The 24,866-nt window shown below is 41.3% G+C and overlaps 1 protein-coding gene across 1 annotated transcript in view; it reads right to left on the reverse strand.

The window, feature by feature from the left end:
• The window catches only part of PDE1C (phosphodiesterase 1C), a 274,905-nt gene that overhangs the window by 59,060 nt on the left and 190,979 nt on the right, over positions 1-24,866 (reverse strand). The window contains exons 3-9 of the mRNA XM_086614381.1: positions 20,525-20,638; positions 19,494-19,676; positions 19,216-19,282; positions 13,671-13,787; positions 11,610-11,750; positions 3,183-3,283; positions 635-763 (exon numbers count right to left, since the gene is read on the reverse strand). Of these exons, the coding sequence (XP_086470507.1) occupies positions 635-763; positions 3,183-3,283; positions 11,610-11,750; positions 13,671-13,787; positions 19,216-19,282; positions 19,494-19,579 (641 nt within the window). The 5' untranslated portion in view covers positions 19,580-19,676; positions 20,525-20,638. The remainder of the gene's footprint in view (positions 1-634; positions 764-3,182; positions 3,284-11,609; positions 11,751-13,670; positions 13,788-19,215; positions 19,283-19,493; positions 19,677-20,524; positions 20,639-24,866) is intronic.

Below are 24,866 nucleotides of genomic sequence, written 5' to 3' on the forward strand. Positions count from 1 at the left end.
TAAGATGCCACAAGTTGCCTCCTCTCCCATAAGAAAGACCATGGAGCAAGATTCTTCCTGTCTAGCACACTGGGCTATTTTTAAAGTACCACCCCTTGGAAATCAAAAAAAAACCATAAAAACTGAAAGCCCTCATCAGTTTGAACTGTCTGCTATTAGAAAACAAGTCATGGGCTGATTTTGGCACATAAATCATATGTTGCATGAGGCTTATTTTAAATTACAGCTTCTTACATCACCTTGGCATACATAGTACACTGATTTATGCTCTTTGGACTGGATTCTTTTCTGCATTAAGTCCCATTTATAATTTCCAGGCAGGGAGTGTCAAAGTAGATAAAGGTTATGTTTATGCTTTAGAATGAACGAACAGCAGGCTACCTCTACGCTTAATTACAAATGGATGTGTACAAAGGGTGTCCCTGTGAGACTTAGAATTAGGTAAGGGTCAATTTGTATACTATAATCCAAAAGCAGAAACAAGCAAGACAAACACCTTTTAAAGCTCTTTTTCTGGTAGCAATAGCAATACTAACATGCAATATACAGTAACGCATATTGCCATTCAAACAAGGTAATAACAGACTACGGTGATGCTGCAACGTTTTCAGGCAGCCACCCTGTTCACTTTTACCTCCAATCGTCCTTTGAGAGATTAAATAAAATATTCATCTCTTCGTCATCTTGCAAAAGACGATACGCCGCACTAACGTGGTGATTTTCAAGCACAGACCGGTCATTATACAGGATGGCTGAGTCTGACCTAGGATTTAAAAGAAAACACGGGAAAGGTTATGCTTCTTCCCTGTCTAAAGAGTCTTACATTCAGAAGTTTTCTTTTGATCAGCTACAGAGATTAATTCTATAGCACAGATATGAGCATTTGACGAGTGTTTGTAATAATTTGTTCACTGTTGCAATTCAGTAAAAGATCAAAATTCATCGCAAAATCTATTTCATCAGCTGAGACTCACCTAGTCTTTAAAATAAAAAACCACTGAGAGCTGTGAGAGATAATAAATTTAGAGTTGAATCACGAGGCTCTTTTCCAGCTGCTGTATACGTTGCTCTCATATGAAAGCTTGACTGTATCCAAGGAAGCAACTCCAAGATGTGTCCCAATATTGTTTCCAGAACAGCAAACTGGCTGTGAGCAAGGTATGACTGTCATCTGTGCACTACACTACGCTGTCTGGAAGGGCAACTGCCAGTGGGACAGAGTAAGACCAAGGGTACTTCATGCCTTATTTTGAGCTCCAGGGCATAGATCTGAGATTGATGAATGGCTAAACTGGTCTGAAGTCAAAGTTCTTGCTGGAAGTTAATGGCAACAGAGGGTGAGTATAATTTGTTGTGGTCTCCACTCAGTTCTACTTCCCAGAGAACGGTGTATGTTTTTCTCCCCTGACATTTTACACCCTCTGAAGTTCAGTGTTAAAGAAATTAAATCACAACTGTCCTTTCTTGAATTCTTATCTAAGTATTTTGTAAATACAGCAGATCCCTAACTCTCACATGCATGAAGCTGCAGGAAGTGGAGTGTGGCTTGGCCCAGAACACAGACAGAAACTTCTATGTTCCCAAGCTTCCCTGAGCATATGTGTGATTTATCGCAGCAACCTTTATACATCTGTGATGCACAGCATGATACAGCTAACATACTCCAGACATCTAATTTAGGGTAGATGCAATGCATCTTAGAAATGCCCAAGTATGCAGTGTCAGTTGAGGACATGTAGACATTTTGTCATTGCTACCAGTATACTCCCATTGTCAAAATAATACACAGATGCCAAATTATCACTGCCACTAGAGACTTCACAATCTTTGCACACTTCTGAATTTTCCTGCCATCTTCATCTTCTCCTTCTCTCTTCCACCAAACCAAAAGATTCTGAGATCAAAAAATACACCAGCCCAGTCTAGTTTGTGATCAGCTAATTACTGTTTAGCAATTTACAAACCTTTAAAAGATGATACTCCTGAACAGGCTAACAGTAAACACATCCCCTTGCTGCAGGTAAGTTTTCCACTAAAGTAAAAAGAGTATGCATAGTGTTGGTGTTCACTGATGAATAGAGATATTGTTGAACTCTTGATTTATGCACTTAATGTTCAATTCTTCAAAATCCAACAAGAAGAAAAAACTGTTGAATTATAGTATCTCCTCCAAAACTATACCTTCATCAAAATACATCACTCTGTACAGCAATTTGTCTTTGGGAACTTTACAAAGAAATATTCTGGGACCTTCCTTCTTCCTGATGCTCAGGAAGCTAGAATATATGCATTTCATTGCAAATGGTTGAGCAAGAGAAAATTAAATGCAACCTAATGAAGCAAACTTCATAGTTTGTAACACTTGAAAGCAAAAGTTCCTGCACTTCTCTAGGTGGCTGTGTTCTTATTCTTCAAAGTTTTACCACTTTATTTCCCAACCCTTCATCATGATTTACAATGGTGTCCTGATTTCAGCTGAGAGAGTTAGTTCTTTTTAGCAGCTAGAAGGGCTCTGTGTTTTGGTTTTAGTCTGGGATTGGCTATGGGAAGAACATTGATACTGCACTGATGTTTATAGTTGGCACTGAGACCTCAAGGACTTTTCAGCTTGCCGAGTTCTTGCCAGTGTGCAGGTGGACGGCAGGCTGAAGGGGAACATGGCCAGGACAGAGGGGTCACAACTCTTAAGATTTGAACTTAGATTTAGGATTGAGCTACAAACTGGCCAGTGAAGTATTCCATATCATGCAGCGTCATGCCCAGTATAAACATGAGGGTTAACTGGAAAGAAGGGCTTTTGCTCTTCCGGGGGCTCCCACTCTAGGACTCTTGGAGTGTTCTCTCTTTCTCTTTCCCCCCTCCCCGTTTTCTTTTCGGGCCTCTTGCTCATCTGGGATTGTGGTGTCAGGACTTATCTGTTTTGGGATCATTAGTCCAGGACGGGACGGGCCTTAGTCACCGGGTGGTGAGCAATTACACTATGCATTACTTGTTTGTATATATTATTATCATTACATATATTCATATATTACTATTAGTAGTATTAAATTGTTCTTACTCAACCCATGAGTCTCTTTCCCTTTTCCCCTTTAATTCTCTTCCTCATCCCTCGGGGGTGTGGGAGGGTGAATGAGTGGCATTTAAGTTGCCAGCTGGCCTAAAACCACAACAAACTGCCTCACCGCGTCTGGATGTGAAAGTTGTTGGTGGTTCCAGTGTGTTCATAGTCATGGATGGCAGCTGCGAAGATCATAGCGAAGATCTCCAGCTCTGTCAGCCAGTGCTGAAAAGAGATTACAGAGCAATCAGATAAACTGTCATTTTCCCAAGCATTAAGGCTTTTGTCTTTCAAGGCAAGCTATCCCCTGCTGACAGTCAACGCTGCACATCATCGCCTTTCCTCTGCAGCCTGCCAGCTGTTTTAAAGCAAACTTCTTTGGTTGATACACGAAAGCCAAACCAGTGTTTTTCCTGAAGCTTCATCTAAATAAACCGAACTTCAGCAAAATGGTTTCAGGAACTACTTAGGCTGAAGGCAGAGCAAGGGGAAACGTGTGCCCTTATAAAACAGAACCATGTGAGGAAGAGAGAGACAGGGAAGCCTCAAGAAAACCAAGGTTCTTCAAGTGGAACTTTATGATATATGTGCAGATATGTACATACGACCAGGGTATGTATTTGGAGGTCAGTTGACCTGGGTAGCAGAGCCTCAAATACAGAAGAAAGTCACCAACTTTCAGTAACTAAAAATCTTTGTCAGTCACTGAATCACGAGGAGAACAGGGAACATAACTTCACATGATTGTACATCTTGTTATTTATTTATTTATCATTTATAGAAACATTTGAGAAAGCCCTGAGGTTTTTTTTACCTAATCGCCTAGTCAAAGCCTTATTTTTCAATGCTTAAGTCACTTTTGACTTAGATTTATAAATTATTCAGATGCTGTTAATAATTTTTGTCTGAGTCAACCAATCATTTTATGCCTGATTTTCCACTGGTAGCACACAAGAAGTGCTGTTAACATCGAGTGCATCAGAGATAAAGGCTCCAGGTACCGTAGATGCTGCAAATATTTGGATGAAATGCATATTTTGCTCAATGCCACTGACTATAATCAGGGTAGTTCATTACTATTACTTTTTTTTTTTTTTTATTTCATCTTTCAAGTAACAACTTGTGACAGCTGCAATGGGGCAAAAAAGGAACTAAAGTTTCCAGGCTACATGTCTAGATCTGGACTTCAATTCCTCAACCATGTTCTGCCATTTCCCAAAAGCACAGAGTGCAAACGATAGGAAAAAAAAAATCAGGTACAAGCAGAAGTACTATGAGACACGCCCAGCTAGTCTACTATATCCACTTCAGCCCTTCTGAGCATCATCTGACAAGTCCCAGTCCAACAGGATCTTATGGCTCAAGTCGTAAAACATCACTAAGGAAATGAGCTCTGTGCTTGAGTTCTCCTACCTCACCTCTTAAGACACATACAGGAAAAGTGCTAACTTGCATGCCCTATGAAAGCACCACTCATTGAATGTAGGTTTTCAAATAGGATGTAACACACCTGAGGACAGTTACTAAATACCGTAACAGCATTTGAGGAAGACCACTCAGAATACAGACCGGGATTACAGTTGTGAACTGTGGGTAATAAATAAATCAGGGTAAGCAGCACAAAGTCAAAAAAGGCTTCCAGGTAACAGGAGGGAAACAGCAAGTAAGTAACTGGAACCTTTTAGCCCCTCTTTTATGCTACAACCTTGGCAAGGAAAAGCAAACAAGATGGCAGAAAGCTGCAGAGAATGAATGCAACCTCCCATCAAAGCTGTGATAATACCTCTCATTGGTCTTTGATGGGCTTCATCTTGGGAACAGAGAGTTTTAAAGAACAAAACCATCAAGAACTATTGAGAAAGCAGCAGGACACTGTCACAGGTGAAAAGAGTGAGGAAATGTCAATGTTTTTCATTTCTAAGAGGTTGACAAAACCAATTCACAACAAAACCTTCAAACTTTCTGTGATGATAGTGGGTGGTGGGCGAAGACTGGCATGGAAGAACAAGTATTTGTTTCCAGAATGGAAACAAAACAAAGGGTAATGAGGCACAATTGTCTTTCACAAACATAAAATAAATATGAAGAATTAGATATTAAGCCAAGTCATTGGCATGTAAACAAAAGGATCAATGCATACAGAAAGAAAAAGGAAGAGGAAAGAGCAGTGTTTCCAAATCTAACTAAACAAATGGATGCATTTCCAAGAAAATGCTACAATGCTGACAACAATAATTAGCCTGCTTCCTTCCCCAGAGTTTACGGTCTTTTATTCCGAAGTAGTTATCATTTTCGGAGCTCATGATGATCTGCTTATTAATCACAATAGCCTAGAAGAGAGGAGGATCTCATTTCCCTTCGGTACAAACAGATGGGACAGAAGTCCTGCACTTCTGCAGTTTTACAGGTCTGCTGCAGGAAATATTCTCCTGTAATTCTTGGCAGTATCAGAGAAAGAATTCTTAAGCTTTACCGTTTGCGCCTCATTGTCTGCATTCACAAAGAAATCATAATTATAAAGACTAATCAGAAAGTAATACCAAATAGCATAATAATCATAGCTGAACAACAGAGTTAAATAAAGGAAAGAATGCAATGAGCAAAAAGTGTGTTAGCTCTTGGAATTTGTTCCTACACATCATGTTTGTATACTAAACCTCTAAGAGACAAACTTCAGAGTAATTCTAAATTCTCCTTCAACGTTATGTCTACGAGAGAACCAAAAATACTCTAGTTCGTATGGTAAAGCATAACAAATTCCTTCCAAGGCATCAGCCCGAGGAAGAAAATAACAGGAAAACTAAAGAGATTTCAGGCACTACAGGGAAAGAAGATTTTTTTAATTTCAAATAAAATAGAAGAAAAAAGAGGAAAAAAGGAGCCTGGAACAAAACTGTTGAGACAGCTTGTTCATAACAGGAGCATCACAAAGGCAAATGAACTGGGTAAAGAGAAACCAGACAATAGTTTCTTCCCTTTGAGATTAGAACAAATGACCAATATACAAACTACTTACATTTGAAAAAAAAGTACTTTTTCCACATTGCAAATAACCAGTTAACAAGACAAATGAGGGCTTTTTTCTGTTTTAAGGTATGACCTTTTCACACGTCTGTGTCTTCATCCCAGTGAAGAATTAAACCAATGGCCCCAACAGCCTTCTGAAATCCAAGTTTTGCATTCCAGCATGTCCAAGTTCCTTGCATAAATATTGTGAAAGTGATGAACTGAACAACTACGTATGCAAGAGTAAGGATGAGATATTGATGTAAGCAAATTCTGGAAACAGTAAAATGTTCCCTACTTGTCTTTACCACGTGTGAACGTATTATGCATGTTAGAAGCTAGCCCTGTGGTGAGCAGGAGGTTAGGATCAAGGACCTCTAGAGCTCATTTTCAAACTATGTTAATTTATGCACATTCAGATAGGTTGTTGCCTGCAGGGGAGGTAGGGTGGAAAATAAGAAAAAGGAAAAGAAAGAAAAAGAAAGTTAAGAAAAGTGTTATAACAAGGGAAGAAAAGCTGAAATGTCACTGTTGGCACACATTCTTACAAGTCCCTTGCTCCTGGTAGCAGAACAGTGGTTTCTTACTGTGCTACATTAGATCCTAAAACAAATGCCACATAACATTTGGCTGTGGGAACAACTAGTGTTTGGGATTATTCCTGGGAAACAGCAGACACTTCACTACATCCTCTGGAGAGCTACTCCATCATAACAGTCTCCGTAGGATACTTTGTGCGTAGCATGTTACAGGAGGAATACAAAAGCCAAGGGCTCAGCTCAGGTGAACGAGCCACTGACTTCAGTGCCAGCACGTACACACGCTCACAAGCACACGGACTCCAGCTTCTCTTTGAGGGATGCAAATCTGGAATATGCACATTTTCTGGCCTCTGCACATATTTCAGAACACCGTTTCCTTTCAGAGAGGAAAAATACTTCAGAGACATTACAAAAGAAAGTATTTTAATACCGAAAAGCTCTTCTTTGTCACTTCAAACATCAGGCACCACAATCACGGAGGACCTTGAAAGGCACATGGACACAGACACTGACTGGACATACGTAACGCAGGAGAGAAAATCTCACAAGACATAAGCCAGGGGATGATCGCTTTGTGCATTTGTTGCCAGGTCGAGGTAAGGCTGAAACACATTACAGACAGAACTGGAGACAGTTATTTATTTCTTGGGTTTGCTTCACAGTCAGCTTGGAGCCTGCGACACACACAGCTGTTACTTTTTGCTCTGACCAGCATTTGCATGTGGTTTCTGCAATTGTCTTCAAAGTCTACACAACACGTTACGGTGCTGCAGTCTGCATGCTGCAGAACAGCCCTGGCTAAACAGTCCCCAGAAACTGTTTGCAAGAGGTGTTTCCACTGAGGTAGCACTGGATTACATTTAATGATGCTAATAATGCACAAAAGCCTGATAATGTTTTACACGACGTACTTCCAGAGTGAGCTGTCTCTAATCTGGGCTAACACCTTTGTATCAGAGAAGCATAGGATATAAAAGCAAAGGAAAAGCAAGTAAACTCAAAGACACTTTCATCTTCTTCACCTTAAAGAAAATATACTTCACAAACTCGAAGAAGAAAGGAGGTAAGAGAAGAGGCTGCACTACTTTCAAATCTCTACAAATTGCTGTGAAACTGTGCAGAAGTGTAGCAATGAAAACATAGGCTTTATAAACACTATTGCAGAGGCTGGCATGTCAGCTCTCTCTTCCAGTGTTACCAGTGCAATCCTAAAGGCAGAGATCGCCCTGGTATTTCTACAAGAGCTTCTTCTCCTTTACTCCCGACGATTCAAGCCCAGTTTTGTATTCAGCAAGAAGTTCCTGAACAACCAAAGTTAATTCACTGACATAGTAACTGTCCTGAAGGATTTAATAAATAACTGGACTCCAGAAAAATTATCCAAGTCTTTAAAAAAGAGGTAATCAAAAACTGTACCCAAGAAAAATAGAAATCATGCAATCTGATGAAAAAGGAAAGAGGATTCTACCTCTGCAATCTATCAGCTATAGCAGGCTGAGAAGAAGACATGCCCTTTGGTCAATCTCCTCGAGTCACACGTGCACGGGGCTGTGCGTTCACAAGCACGGTCATATCACAACATTGTCCAAGAAAGAGAACTCGCCCATACGCTCAGGCCAAGGAAATGTCCCAGACACAATCCGCCTCTGACCATCGAGAGCTGACCCCATCTCCTCGTTTAGTCCTGCTCGTGCAGCGTCACGGCAGCAAGTATGGGATGAACCTAGAAACGGTGTCCTCGCATCTCCATCATCCACAACACTTTTCATTACATGAAAAGGACAGTGCTCGTCAGCTCCTCCTCCTCACCTGCACCATCTCTCTCACCTCAAAGCTACCAAAATCTAACCCAAGGACAAACAATCCTCTACAGATGTGGTCTGCGCAGTGGCCTTGACAAAAAAGCATGAGCTAAAGGGAGAAAAGAAACTAGGAAATAGCCGAGAGGTGACATTTTCCCCTACCATGACACCAGTAGCTACTTTCAAAGTCCCTATTGCCTTCTGGATCTGTGCAAGCCGTGGAAGCAGAGGATTGCAACGACACAGAGAAGAGGAGCACGTCAGCATCTGCTCTCACCAGGGCAGCACAGACACAGCCAGCCCTCACCAGAAACACCTTCACAGCCAGCTCAGGTTTCCTTCTCTCAACAGTCAGCAAGATGTTTGTTTGCAGACTGCTTGTCATTTAGTCACAGTGGAGGAAAGAGAAACACCTCCAGCTGGACACTGCTGGACCCCACTGGAGATCATTGCAGACCACCAGACACCGCTGGAGGCTGTGGGACTCCCCTGAAGCGCCAACAAGCTTAATTGGGCCTGGAGCTGGCATTTTTTCAATCTGAGGATGACAAAGCCAGTGGAGGTGGCTGTCCTCAGCTCTCACCTCAGTACCGAATGGGTGGGTGACGATGAAGCCAGACCCACTCCGGCAGTGCCCACAGAATAGCAACAGCTCATCAAAGAATGGAGATGCCCCAACCCTGCAAACAGTCCAGATGGAGAGACAGCTCTTCCTTTGGACAAGCACAAGACTTCTGTTCTGACAGGAAGAAGTTCTGGCAAAAGACTGGTCAATAAACAAGTAAACAAACCCATAAAATCCCATAAAACCTAATTTAAAAATCAATCAAAACCAATTTTAAAACAATTTAAAAATGTTCTCCTCTTTTTTTGGCACTTTGGAGACTGCACGTGCACTCTTGTCTCCCATTCTAGTCTTCTCAGGACAGGAAAGACATTGACATTGACGGTGCAGGCCAAACCCGGCATCTTCGAGGTGGTGAGAGGCTGAGGCACATGGCACACAAGGGTAGGTGGAGGGAAGAGCCGCTGTGCAGTTGGGAGAAGAGAGGGCTCAGGGCTGGGTCTGACTGGTGCTCTTCCAGAACATGGAAATTCTTTTCCTGACTCAATACCACTTAGAAAATCATAGAGAATCATAGAATCATAGAATGGTTAGGGTTGGAAGGAACTCAAAGATCATCTAGTTCCAACCCCCCTGCCATGGGCAGGAACACCCTCCACTACACCAGGTTGCCCAAAGCCTCGTCCAACCTGGCCTTCAACACTTCCAGGGACGGGGCATCCACAATTTCTCTAGGCAAACTGTTCCAGTGCCTAAATCATCCTGGTTATCTTCCACACGCACTACACTATTGCTAGCTCTGGTATACAGAAACAAAGGATGCTTCATTTCCCCCAGCTTGCATTCCTACTCACTGTGCTAGGTTACAAGCCACAGGCTTGTCTCTCCTACCAGCTTCCTGAGTCTTATTGATCAAACAAGAAGGAGGAGAGCATTCAAAGGCAACTGTTCTTGGCCAACGTGCATGGAAGTGGCATTGCATCTCTACTTCATTAGATGTGTGAGAAAAAAGCTTCATCTTAATGGTAAGAATAAAATATGGAAGTGGAGCTTTGCTGTGGAAACTGCTCCTACAGAAATACCTCTGTGAGCTCCTGAGTTCCTCTGCCTTTACAGTCTTAACTCCATAGCCAGCAGGGAGTGGGCCATGGTGTCAACTTCTTTTTTACACTTAGGCTTCTAATCAAAAGCACTATTTGGTTTTCTCCTGTATGGAGCCATGGAGAGCGCTGGCAGGTATCCAGCACAGCTTACTGGAGTCCAGGGCTTGCACTAAACCAGGGCACGCACTAAACTGACAGGCTTGGGGCACCTCAAGAACTTCATATCAAGTTTGCTCTGTGCAGAAGTAAAAACATTGGGACTTTTTGATTTGGTTTAGAGGGGTTTATTTGGAGGTTTATTTCCTCTCTCCTTCTTCGAGCAAAAAAATCTAAGCTATTGGATTTTGCAGTAAGGGCAAGCTTGCAGTAAGCTGCAGTAAGAGCCTCAACCTCTGTTGATCTGGGTTCAAATGTGTGCTCTGCACTGTAAAGACTCCCTGCACCTGCAAGTGCTTACCCTGCCTGCTTCTGCACACTTGTCCATGAAGAGACCTCCGTGAAATGAAGCACAACAGAATGGAATTGCATGTCTTCAAGTATCAACCACAAAGAGAGCAACCAGTGAGTGTCCATGGCGTAACAAAAGAGAACAGTGCAAAACGTTCAACAGACAAACCTCCCTTTCACTGATACCTTTGCTTCGACGCTTCTGCCAATGCAAGGGCCAAGGGCAAATGAGATGCTGGGAAAAGGTGAAGCCAACAATAGGGGGAAAAGAGCTGCCCCACAGAACCACACTAGAACTCATTCCATTCCCTCTTCTCTCTGGCAGTAGGCAGTAGTAACGAGAGGAAGAGAATGGGATACGTATGTTTGAGGGTCCTCTACCATTCATTCTCCTTATTGAGTGGTGCAGCAACTCTCTGAGCCGCCAGCTGAACCCAAACGGCAATGGCTGATCATCACTCTGGAATCTCTCTGCCTCCAATTTCTCTAATCCATCTGCAAACACTGTTCTGTTGTTTGTCCTGATAAGCCCTGTGGGAATGTACTGCGTGCTATGTATTTGTGTTCACGTCTTCTACCCATTCCTGTCATTGTTGTCAGACTTCAGCTGTCTGTAGGTTTCTATGTAAGCCAGTTCAGCTGGTTTGAGACTGGATGGAAATCAGCATCTCCAGAGCATGGCTCTTGTCATCCTCAGGTAAGTGGAATGAATTGTCCTTTGGAGGTACTGCTTTGCTCCCTTAAGTAAGGAGAAAGCTTAGACAATTTGCAGCTTCACATTAGGTGAAATGAATTCAAACAAAAGCATGTTGGCAGAATCACCCAGGAGATCTGTGGCAGAATGAAAAACTGAGCTTGGGTTTCTCATTCATCCCCTTTTAGATCACTGTTAAAAGAGTTATCTACGTCTTCACCTACCTTCAATTTCTAAATAATCCTATGTCTCTACTCTCATTAGCACAGCCACATCAAATGAAGTTTGTCTACAGTGCAAATGGGTTCTACTGTGGATAATCATAATCTCCTTACTGAGCAAAAACTGTTGTAAGCTCATTACATATTCAGGATGCCAACTCCTGTACTTACCACGACGCCCGTCTTGAAAAGGAGGTAATGGACCGTCTGTGTCACGTCTGCAGCGTGCATTAGGTTGTGATAAGGATTTTTGTGTTTACTGTAGCCAACCTCCAGAGCTTCCACAAAAGACACCAGGGCAGAAATGGGGATCTGAGGATAGCAGCACAGAATTAGAAACAAAATCGTCACCTTTAATGGCTACCATTTGGAAAGGAGCATTTTGATAAGAGGTCCCAAAGAGCAATTTGTACTTCACAAATTAATAACACGCTAAAACATCTGAAACAGGCACGTGAGAGAGAGTGAATCCAGGTTACTTCCTCAAACTGGCTTTCCCATCCCTAATTACATTATGGATGAATCATTCCCACACATAAACACACACAAGTACACTACAAAATACCACCTGGAAGACACATGCAGTATGAAAAGTAACAGAGAGCACCTGATTGATTGTCCCTGGAGAAAGGTTTCTAGTTAGGCCACAAACATCTGTCTGTTCCCCTCCCAACCCACTGGAACATATCTCTGCTTTACTATTCACATTCAAGATTTTTTAATGAAACACATCATCTAGCAAGTCTGAGACACTCTACTAAAAGGAGTATCATTTATCAGACCTCTGGCTTTTCACAGCAAAATCCAGCCTTCCCATCCTACGGGCTTGCCATGCTTTTCTGACTCCAATAGTGGAACTGTGCACATTTCAGAAAATGCAATTAAGGGGATTTCTAGAGAGGAGACGACACAGGTGGTGTCAGCTGCAACATATGCAACTGGCAACATGGATTCTCCAGTTTCATCTGCACTAACAGTAAATACCCTAAACACTCGCATTTCCACAGTTAGAGGAGCACTGCTGTTCTCTTCTTGGGTATGTGAAAGGGGAGGATGCAGGTCTGACCAGTTACCTTCCTCAAACATGTCTCATCAGGCACAGGCAGTTCCTGAAGAAGTACAGGAGCCAGAGATCTGTAAACCCTTGCCAGTCAAAGTGAGTGGGGATCCTCAAGGAGTGGAAGTGTCAATGGAGGAAGGGACAGCAGAGTATTTGGGTGGGTAGAACAGTCAAGATCTGAGAGCAATGTCTCTGCCATCCAAATTTAAGCTTGTTCAAAGCTGGAGGAAAAGACATGTAGTGTTTTTATCCGCAAACCTCTGTAAAAATTACAGAATCACAGAATAGCTTGAGTTGGAAGGGACCTTTAAAGGTCATCTAGTCCAACTTCCCCTGCAATAAGCAGGGACATCTTCAACTAGACCAGGTTGCTCAGAGTCTCGTCCAACCTGGCCTTGAACACTTTCAGGGATGGAGCATCTACCACCCCCCTGGGCAACCTGTTCCAGTGTTTCACCAATCTCAGTGTAAAAAACTTCTTCCTTATATCTAGTCTAAATTTATCCTCTTTTAGTCGAGGGCCATTATCCCTTGTTGTATCACAACAGGCCCAACTGAAAAGTTTCTCCCCATCTTTCTTAAAAGCCTCCTTTAGGTACTGAAAGGCCACAATAAGGTCTCCCCAGGGCCTTCTCCAGGCTGAACAAGTCCAACTCTCTCAGCCTTTCCTCATAGGAGAGAGGCTCCAGCCCCTGGATCATTTTTGTGGTCCTCCTCTGGACCCGCTCCAAGAGATCCACATCTTTCCTGTGCTAAGGACTCCAGAGCTAGACGCAGTACTCTAGGTAGAGTCTCAACAGAGTAGAGGGGCAAAATGACCTCCCTTGACCTGCTGGCCATGCTCCTTTTCATGAATTTGAATTTGAATTCAAGCTCTCCTTTTTCGTCTGCATGCAGGAGAAAGACACCATTGGTACCACAGGATTAAATGTAATATTTCCCACGGATTTCATGGGGAAGTAGAAGACGACTGTTTGTTTTACTTCATGGTGTCCCATCACAATTAAAAGTACCACTAAAATAACAATCGGTCTTGCTTACTGGGAAAAGTGCAGTGTCCACAAAGCCTTTAAATAGTGCTAAAATTGCATTCTGGATGGAACAAAGCAGGATGAGAAGGAAGTTGAAAAAAAAACAACATGGAAGAAGAAATCCATCTTCTAACTACTGACCTTGAAACGGTTGATCAGATCATAGCGTGTGAGAAGTTCATAGAAAATGAATTTCAGTGCATGATCCCCACTGGCATCGTTTAGTGCAAATACATCAAAGGACCACTTGTCTACATTCTGCAAGAGTGGGTAGAAAAGCCAGTTAAAATGGTCGTCTCTTTTACAATGATAGTTCAATTTCTATCACTTCATATCTACAAACGGAAAATTAGAGTGGTAGTGTATAGCTTTTTTTTTTTTAATTTCTTCAATTTAATTTAACCAATGCAGAGTCTAATTTACTCATCAGTATTGCATGACTTATGTTTAAGAAGCTTCCATTAAGAACATGTATGCTGTTTGTTTATTCTAAACATGGCAATTCTCCACACCACAATTTAATCAGCAAAGGCTGAATCCAAAAAGGTAAGAATCTTCGTTTACTTTAGTACCTGAAACATTGGGATGGCACTATTGTGGTGATTTTATTCTTCCCTGTCCCGTACCCACATGCTATGTCTATGGAAAATAACACTAACTTCGAAGGAAACAGGAAAAACAAAGATATGCTTTTTAATGATAACAAAGCCTCTGAATTTTGCTGTCCCTATAAAGTTGTTATGACTTTGTATTGTGAACAAAGGAAGCACGTAAGTGCTTCAAGCACGCTTAAAACAGAATAAGGTGACATGTTTTTGCAATAAAAAAAATACAGGCACCTGTGGTCATATTTTTACCACTTACTGTTCCATCAACCAAAATAATAACTAACTAGAAGAACTATCTTGGCTGGACCCAAAGAGCAACTTTGTTCCTTCTGATTTTAATATTAATCCTGAATTGTGATTATTGTAGCTTAAACTGCCCAAAGACAGCATGACCCTAATTTTCCTTATTTTTTTTAAAGATAAGTGAATCCACTGAGGCTTTCAGAAAACTACAAGGCAGGAGAAAATCACAGTAAGTTACATTAAGTGCTAACAATGATATAAAAAAATAACCTTTATAACAAGAGTAAATATCTAACTCCAGTTAGGAAAGTTCCAGTCAGCTGTAAATGATGTATTAATGCTGTAGGGTGCGCAGTCAAGAGATTGAGGAGGGAAAGTTCACTACCCAGCTCATAAAGCTAAAGTATAAAACTTCTTGCTGAAGGTTAAGTTCAAATCTCAACTCTTAGCGAAGGCTGTGGGAGCTGACAGCACTCATTATCCAGCAAGATAAAGCTCCTTGATCTCAGAATTGGATGTTCCTGACACCCTATGAACCTTCCTCTCCTCCTCCTAGCAACCAAGAGGAAAGGTGCGGAAGGAGTTATAGCTAGAAGAATGATATACAGATCAACCACACCGCTGCATCTGGCACACGACCAGCTCTCAGTCTCTCTTGCCTGCTGAGAACTTTGATGTGCTTTCCACAGGGATTTATCCAAATGACTCTCCTTAAATCACACATTAAAGACAGACATCTGTACACTGATGTTGCCCTCCACTTTCAAACTCTGTTGCAGGTTACCTCCCATTCCCTTGTGGCACTTTCACCAAGAAGGAAAGATGACTGCATTTCACACAGGCATGTGCACAGCTGCTCTCGCAGACATAATGTTGAGTGCTGTTAAGGATCAGAGTCCATCTAAAAATCTGCCATCTTTTTTAGCAATACTAAAAATGCTAAATTATAACTATCTACCGAGCTGTTAAAAACGGATCCATCTTTGTTATTTGTAGTCATGGTTATGTTCCAGGTAAGCACCTGACTTCAAATCAAATGTAAGGGGCAGTGACCTTTAACCACCTTGTGGTTGGTCACCCATACATCAGCATAGCTACAGGACTTATGTTCTGAACGAGACCAAGGTATTTTGGTATCGGTTCTCTCCAGCGTGGGCTGATCCTGACAGCCATGATACTTGCACAGTGTTGACTACACAGAGCTGAGTATGCCTCTTGTGGAAGTTCAGTCCACAGAAAGGCTAATCACTGAGTGAATATCAAGGATGCTGAAGATTCAGCTCTGCTTTCACCTATCGCAGCAAATCACTTGCTTGCCAAGCAGTTGATATTACAAGCTATGTGGAGCCCACACCCTGAAGGCAGGGTCGAGCTTCTCCAGAGATGATTTGTGGCCCAAGTCACAGAAAAGCAATCATAAATTGAAGCTTTTCAACACTTTCAATAGGCATTGGAGAGGAAAACAACGAAGAGAGGAAAAAGTTCCACCAGCAAAACATGTTTTGACGCCCTTGAACAAACTTAGAAAAGAGGCAATAAAAATAATGCCCAAAGCATCCACTCAGTCAATTTAAAGTATTCTCCTGTTTTATGAGTGTTTTTGTTTTGTAATCACTTATCTCAGTCAATAAAGCAAATTAATTTAACACTTGCATGTATATAATAATTTACTTTCGAGTCCTATGGCATTGAAAATAATGTCTCAACTATACTAAAATCTAATTCACTGTAAGGCCATCTTATCTTATAGAAATAAAAAAGGGTTTGTTCCTTTACACGTTTTTCCTGTAGATAATGTTCCGCTCTTACAGCAGATAAAATTTACTAAATTGTGAAATTGCAGAACAGCACATCAGAATTGTTCTTTTGCCCAAAATAAGGGATAACCACATAGGCAACAAGTTTCACAGTAGAGCTATTTAGATTTTACTGAGGGAGAAACCTTTGCTCTTGTCAAGTAAACAGAAGTTTTGCTATTGACAATAATGACAGTAGCGTTTCACCCTGAATAACCAGGGGAAAAAATCCTCTTAACAGATGCACTAAAGTGTCACAGATGCTTAAAGGCTTGCAGCAACACCAGTTACGCTTTGAAAATTAGTGGATTTTATGACCTTAAAGAAAAATTTAAAACAGAAGTGACTCTTACATTGTAGAGAGATAAAAAAGGAGCCAGAACTTCATGGGTGTCATGTGATGGAGGAGAAAAGCTGTTTCTTTTCCCTAAAGAGAGACGGAGAAGCGAGGGATGGGAAACTTTCTGTGCTACACACTCCTGTAGGTCGCTGGTCTTGTAGTGTCACAAGCTGCTCTAATGTCACATATTCCCACTGTGGTGTAACTGCAAACATATCCAAGGTGTTGTACCTCTCAGTCCTGTGTCCTTATTACTTGGCCATTGCTCCACTGCTTGGGGGAACCTAGAGATGCAGTGAAACACCTGCAATTTCCTGCCTTTCTGTCTGTCCTTAACCTCGGAGACTTGATTTGGTTTATAAGCCAACAAGCAGATTCAGGGATAGACGTTATTCTGCTCAATGTTACTGGAAGGCCTGACATTTTTGAAGCCACAGATAAGCAGAACACCGTAAGCGAAGACAGTTTCTGTGTTCATTACCTGTATATTAGCTAGCCCAGAAAACATTGCCATGACAGCACGGGCATCAGAAAAGGCTGACACCTTCACTTCTAAAGCAGGTAACTACTTCAGCAGCTAGTTAATGTGAAGTTCTGTCTCTAGCACTACACTGCAGAACAGCAGATCACCACAACTTACTGGGTAAATGAACATACTCACTTATTTGAACATGTCTGTATGAATGGTATGTACGGCCACTATTCAAACGAGAGACAAGGCTGATCATCCCTTTTCTGGCAACAGGTCTTACATCATCACCCCCATGCCATGCAGAAAGGAAAGAGGCAACTACAGCAGAAAAAACAGTATCTAATATTGTTCAATCAATTAAAAAAATTGCCTAACTTCTCATCCACTGAAAAAGTGAGTGAGATTATACACTTAGGACTTCCACTGCTACCACTCCATCTGCATTTTTTGCAGAAGCTGCAGTATTTAATTAATTTATTAAAATCAATCTCATTTTGCCAAGCTGATTCCACAGCTTTGGGTTACTCAGTGCAGACGTCCTGTTGACCATGGCAGCAAAAAGGAGAGCACATAGAAAAAAATAAGAAAAATAAGAGAAAAATAAGCTAGCTTTGACTCCATGTCTTCTCACTCCTCGTCCTTATTAGCATGACTCTAAGGGGAATGCTGATTATGGCAATACAGAACAGCTGAAGTGATGTGTGTGGTACGCCCTTTCGCATGCTTACACCATCAGCTCATTTTACAGAGCACACCAAGCAGCTGGGTAGCTGTCAGTGTTTTTTACTTGGCTTTCCTGGACTGAAGCAAACAACAAAACGTACCATTTTCCATTAGGGAGATGAGACTGAGAAATTTAAGATGAAGTACTATTTCAAAGATAGAAGACTCCTTCAAAACAAGTAAGTCCCATGTCAACCACATCCACTACCAACCCCAAGGCCATCCAGGCAAAGACATGTTCTCAAAATAGTTTGGGAAAAAAATACATCCTAGAGTGCACAGTGGCCAAGCAGGCGTTATTTCACCCTGAGCAAAATTAATCAATGCCTTTGTTGTTATTGATGTGTTAACTTACTTTAGCACAATAGTTCTCTTTATGACCCTTAATCATTTAAAAACATAGAAAGAGGAGAGGGATTCTGTAAGGTTTAAGTCAGCTGAGAGTAGCTGATGGGTCTTGGATTTTCTTGTCACTGCTGAGGAACTCAGGAGAAGAGGTTCCATTACAGATATGTTCCCTCATAAGCTGTCTATGGGGTGTAGTTCTAAAAGAACAAAGACTTTAGATCCCATTTGCAGGAGTGAAGCTAACACTTGTCAACTTGCAGTTGGAAAAAGGTGTGGATGGATGCTTTGATTCCATGTATGAAAGGCACGTTTGATCTTCTTCTTGCATTTAATGGACCTTCTGTAATTCCTCCACACCTTTTGATGATTTGTACGATCCAAACCAAGAAGGATTAGTACCCTAACTGTATGTCTTTCCATTGCGGAGTAGAGCAGAAGGATTGTTTCATGGGCTTCACACCTAATGTCCCTGTGTGATGTTGAAACAGTGTTTCGCTGCTAACTGATGTCAAAAAAATGTATTTTACTATTCCAAATAGATAAGGAAGAACACTGTATCTTAGAATGTAAAGGACACTGCTGCACTGGCAGTTGGTTGCTAACTTGTGTTTGATAACTCCTGCCTAAGCCAAGAACCTTGCAATTGTCCGATGGATTGAACTTTTGTTTTTTTCAGACTACTTCTGACTAACTAGTTTTCATCTAAAACCTGAAAAGTAATAAAAGGCTCATTATTCCTGAACTGATTGTCACCTTGAAGATCTGAAGCTGAGCCATGCTGAGCAACGCAAGAAATTCCCTTCTCTTACAGCAGCTGATACTTTTCCTTCTCCACCTCTCTTCATCTGTGTTTTCTTTCTTCCATGTGGGAGGTTGTGATTGATTCTAGCATGTAAGTAATGGCTCAGTTTAATCACTGTAATCTAGAACAGAGCTGTAACCTGCACCACCTGAAAATGGTCAGAGCCTTGAACTCTATTCTTTCCTTTATTGAAAGGATATTCCCTTAGGCCAGTAAACGATTAATGTATGCGAACTAAACTAAACGTCAGACAGAAGGAAAGTACTAAGATCCCCTCACCAAGCCAAATATCACAGTGTTATCTTGATGCTTTGTACAGAACCGCCCCCCTCAATACCTTTTTATTGGGATTACCTTTAGCACTCCAATTACAGCTGGTGGGTAGCTCAAACCGACCATATTTGAAGTCCGTCTGTACATTCTACCAAGATAAAATAGATAAGGCAACACATAAATAGAATTAAACAAAACAAACAAAAATCATAAAGCAACAGACCATTACAGAAAACCTTATTTAGCCCAGGAAACTCTAACTGTAATTTTTTTTTTTTTTGTAGTGTAAACACACACTACAGGTGCAATCTGCAGTACCTGGGCAGCTACTAGAACAAAGTGATTACGTGCTCCTTTACCTTTCCACAAATATCCCAGCTTGTACTGCATGGACAATACTCCTGAACCGGGGTTTTTCCTCTGTCCTTTTGAGCATCATCCCCATTTGCCGCGTAAAGGTAGAGGCCAACCAGTCCCGGACCTCCGAGGGCACAGAGTCGGACTGGATGTCACTGAGCTCATCTTCTGTGTCCAATAAACGCCTAGAAGGGGGAGGAAAAAGATGGGTGAACAGACTCCCTTGTAGAGCATTGCAACATTACTAAAAAAAAAGAAACTCACATAAATTCTAATTAAAGCAGTTGTTAAATGCCTTTGGTTCATCAGCCCTAATGGAACACAACCGTACAAGTCTTCAAAATATTGTTTATTCTCTTGTGTAGTTAAACGTCAGATTGTGAAACCCACTATTAGGTCGACAGACACGAAGTATCAGCCTTCTGAAGCATAATTACATAATCATCCACTGAATTCTCTTCTTCAGCTCATCGGTATTCCTCACCTTTCTGCCTTTCAGAGCTCATTTACAGTCATGTCTAGCTTCCTAGTTAGTATCATACAGTCCTCTTCTTTCCCATTCTGGTCATCTGAGGTGACTCTACAAGTGCATTTAACACTGGGGAAATGGTATATAACAGAGAGGGAAACTCCTCTGCAACGTCTTACCAGTCTACCTCTATCATGACCTAGAGTCATGAGAATTTTTTTAATTTCAAAGACTTGATACAAGTGAAAAGATTTAACACTCCTCAAAAGGAATAGAGGAGTAGAAATTTAGAAACTTTCAGAAAAAGTGAGACACAATTATTATGAAAGCATCACTCCAAGAGAACATATATTAAATTTATGATTGCTTTTGATCTCCTCCCCTGCCCCAGGAAACTTAAAGAAGCTTTTAGACTAAGGACTGAAGATCTGCTCTACACAGAGCACAATATTTTAATGTCTGTGAGCAATAAATCTTGGCTAAAACGACCTTCCCAATTGACGTGTAAATTACAACTTTATGTTGTAAGTACTAGATATGTGCTGATGTCTGTAGCTAACTCACCTAGTTTCGTCAATGTATACTGACTCAAGAACAGTTGCAGCATATTCCAAATTCTTCTTTAGGTCTACAACTGAAGCTTCCCCTCTCTCTAACTGCTTTACCAAAGACCGCAATCTAGAGAAAAGGAAAACAGAAATCTGATTAGTACAAAGAGAAATTAGTTTGCCAGTGAGCATCAGTTCAGGACTGGATCCTGCACGAGACCTAGCATACATGATTGGCAGGTGAAAACTTCTGGAAGTCTACAAGGTTCTTTAAACCATATATAAGAAATCAACAAAAATCACTTTTCAAAGATCAGTCGCAGTGATGTCAGGCAAACATCACATTATATTTGGGCTCAAGTAAGTCAGCGAGTTATGACTGTCCCCTACTCATACTGAAATAAGTTAAAATAGAAAACATTTGGAATTTAACACAGGAACTAAGAGACGGCAGTTTCATTCCAGCCATAAGAAAGGAAGTAAATTCTTGAGTAGTGTTTGCTGATAAATGTCAGCTGTTTATGATGACTGGTGTACAAATGTCTATTAGATTATATTTAGAAATACTATTGCAGAAATACTATACCAGGTTAGGAAATGCTATGATTTTCATTAGATCAAGAGGTCATCTTTAGACTATCCCATCTACATTAAATAGAACTCTCAGAAGTTTTTTTATCAGGTTGTTGCTATTATTATTATTGGAGGGGAACAGACATTCTGAAAACAAAAATTTGTGCAGAAAATATCTCCTGTGTCAAAGAAAATTAATATGTTTCTGCAATTTTCTTTTGTCTTTTCCTCTCCCTTCACTGTACTTTCTGTGGCAAATTAGAAAAACAAAAAAGGGAAGGAGGAGAAGAAAATGTAAAAGTAGAGAGTAAAATCTAAATATTGTAAACAATCCAAGAATATACATGCTTACAATTAGAAGAAGAAAATTATCATTCCTTTAAAAGAGCAATGGAATAAAGATTTGACATGTTAAAACATTTTTGTGACTGTCCTCACCCTTGTTAAAAGGCTGTTAAATAAACATTCAAATACACATTTGATAGTGTAGCAGAAATCACAAGTTGTTAATTCGTCCTGTTCAAGATGCAAACATGGAGAGGAGTAGTCATGTCATCTAAAATTTTTCTTCTACTTAGGAGACTACCCTTCCTCAGCTTTTTCTACAGTCCATGGAGAACAATGACCTTTTCCACAAGGTCATTCAGAGCTAGAGCCCAACAGAGGTGCCCGCTCTCGCTTTATTAACTGCAGTGGGCGCCCAACCTCCTGCTGTAGACATGTACACGAAGTTCTTAAGATGAAATGAGTATCTGTATTCCCTTGCTATCACCATGCCCCTGTGGCATCCGCGCTTGCAGAGAAACCAGGTCTCTCCGGGGCTGTATTTCACGGCAGAGCTGAGAGGCAGGTGGTCTGCCCACGGGCACTGCACCAGCAGCTCTTTCCAGCTGGGTTTCCTTCCCCTTTCTTTCCTCGCATAAACAGTGAGGCTGCAGAGAACAAAAATCATAAAAAAGTATCGATTGTTGCTCTGGCTCGGTCACATGAACGCCATCCTTACTGACAGTGGTATTGCTGACACACACGTTTAGCTTCACAAAGAATCTTGAGCAAGAGGTGCACCCTCCGCCTCCGTGAGGATTAATGCTTCTGCTTGTAGGTGGTCGAAAAACAAAAGTATCATTCAATACTTCATTCCTGATGTGAGAGTGGAGATGGGAAGGTCAGTGATGTACAAACACACTGAACACAACTCTTCTCATCTCTGTAAGCCAGGTGGAGAGTATTCAACTATACCAGCATGTTTCCCTCTCATCCTGGAACCCAGCTGAAGCCCCATGGAAGAAGAAACACGGCTCCGTGCTCCCAAACCCCTCTTCCATGCAACTGCACCACCAGGTGTGAGCAGCAACACGTTGTGTTTGATGAGCAGAGCTAGGAAAGATGCTCCCTCACCTCTCAGGTTGATTCCAGCCTCGGGCAGCACACATGGAAGATGAATTCACCTCCTCCCTAGAGCCAAACCACCGATCCCTTCTACCCATTCCCAGCTTTTCTTGTCAATGCAGGAGAGGAGGAAGAGAAAAAAACAAAACACCTTTCACATCCAAATAGTTCATATGTCTTCTCCTTCCTTCATCCCACGCATGTGGAGTCCAGAGATGTGACCCCTTAACTAGCTACCAGAAACACTGTATACAAAGCCACAGGAGTTAATATTGCAGGAGGAACATTATCTTTGGCTCTTCCTGACTTTTATTTCATTGATTTAGGTACCTGGCAGCTCTATGCCACAAGTCATTCAAAATTCATGTTCAATAATAGCACAGTGAGTAACGGTTGCTTCGTGGCACCAACATTCATCATCGAAGCAGGTTATGCAGAGTCCTGCGTGCATCAATCATTCGGAAAAGCAGAAGCACAGTTGTTATAATAAAACCTTGTCACGCGATCAGCCGCTCTCAGATGAAAAAAAATTACATTGTCTTTGTCTTACCATCCATTATCTATAACTATTTCTGATTCATTGAGTCGCAGCAGCTGCTGCCAGTTAACTTTACTAAATAAGAGCCTGGTGATAGTTTGTCTTTAATGCATTCCATGTATCTCTATTTTTTCAAAATAGTCCTAAATGCAATCATAAAGTTAAGGCCAGGCTGTCCCGCTGAAGGGCATCCAGGCAAATTTATTAGCTGAGAAATTCTGTTTCAGGGTGGCTGAAGTCATTCCAGACTTCAATCAAACTCGTCAAACCATTCTGACTGAAATAAAAACATTACAACAAACTTTTAACATGCTTTATATTTTTAGGAGTTTGTATTAAAGCAATGGAAGCAGAGGGCAGGATGCTGACAGCCTATCGTTACCCCACAGGCTAGTCGTTGCAGCAGGGGAGCAGGATTCGGTCGCACGTATTTTCACAGGAAAATGCTGAGTCTGTCAGGCTACTGACTAACGAAACATACTGATATAATTATCATAATCAATTTAAGGAACCCAGTTCATCATTTACTTTGCTTTTATTGTAAATGTCTGGTTTGTATGAACAAAACACTTTTCAAACCAAAACATGTTTTCTTCTGTTCCAAAAAGTTCATTACAGACTGATCAAACTCTAAATTTTCACTATTTCTTTTTTTTATTTTTTTATTTTTTCATTCAAGTTCAGAACTAAAAATTTGCATGGATCTACCAGACCTAGTTCCCTTGAAGCCCACAGAGAAGCAGCCAATTCCTGTGCATAAGGAGATCCCAGGCTAAGAGGGAGGTGTTAACCATTTCTAGTATTAAGCCCTCTTAATACCATGGCGCGTGCCACAAGTATGCCAGGCTGTAGGTCAGTCACAAATTCTCAGATTACAGTCATCAACACTACAGTTAGAAAGAACTGGTTGGTCACACAATATAAGCTCTAAATCTAGTTGTTTAATTATATTAAGATACAGCTAATGCCTTTCTTCATGAGATTTCCAAGGGAACCTATTCCTCCAGTCTGCAAATACTCTATCAACGTGTGCCAAATATTAGGGAAAAAGCCTGAGAATTTTTGTTCTACATGGTTATTTCACATTTTAGTCCTTGGAATAATCTCGTAACTACCCAAAGGAAAAGCCTAGTCCTGAGCAATGCTATGTATTTGAAATTCTGACCCCACAAGGAGCTCAAGCGCGTGTAAAATCTTGGAAAAGGGTGTACACCACTTCCAGAACACGGCATCCCACACTGCCCTTCCAAGGGCAACACCTGGATGCACCCACCAGAAAATCCCCTGAAAAAGTCTGCAAATAACCCCACTGAGTTCATTCAGCAGAGCAATACGTTTGTGTGGAGCCAGTGGCTTGGGTCCTTGGTGAAGGGGAGAGGTTATCCAAAGTGTATGCGCTTCCACATCCCTGCTCCCGCGCTTTTTAATGTTTCTCTGAAGTACCAGCTATCACGAGATTCAGGGAGGTAGAAAGCAAATGATTAGAAACTGGGCAACTGAACTCAGTCCATGGAAGTTACACAGCTCAAAGACCCAAAGCCACTCTAGATCCAAACTGTGTAATGGGAAAAAGTGAAGCTGTTTTCAGCGTGTTCTTGAAATGTGGAATTTCTGAGTACCCGCTCCGAGCGTTCTCCTCTGTCATAAATAAAACAGTAGCCGTATACAAATATTTATCTCCTTAGCTAGAGGGCTTGCTTTTATGCTGTCGATTTTTTTTTTTTTTTTTTTTTTAAATAGCATTACATATCACTGCAGAGAAGATTAACACCACTGCAGTCTGGGTACCAGTCAGCTTCGATTACCATGCAAAGCACACGTATCGTCTGAATACTTGGGGCAAGTTCCTTCAACTAGT

This window comes from Tauraco erythrolophus, chromosome 7 (genome assembly GCF_009769465.1).
Source record: "Tauraco erythrolophus isolate bTauEry1 chromosome 7, bTauEry1.pri, whole genome shotgun sequence".
Classification (NCBI taxonomy): domain Eukaryota; kingdom Metazoa; phylum Chordata; class Aves; order Musophagiformes; family Musophagidae; genus Tauraco; species Tauraco erythrolophus.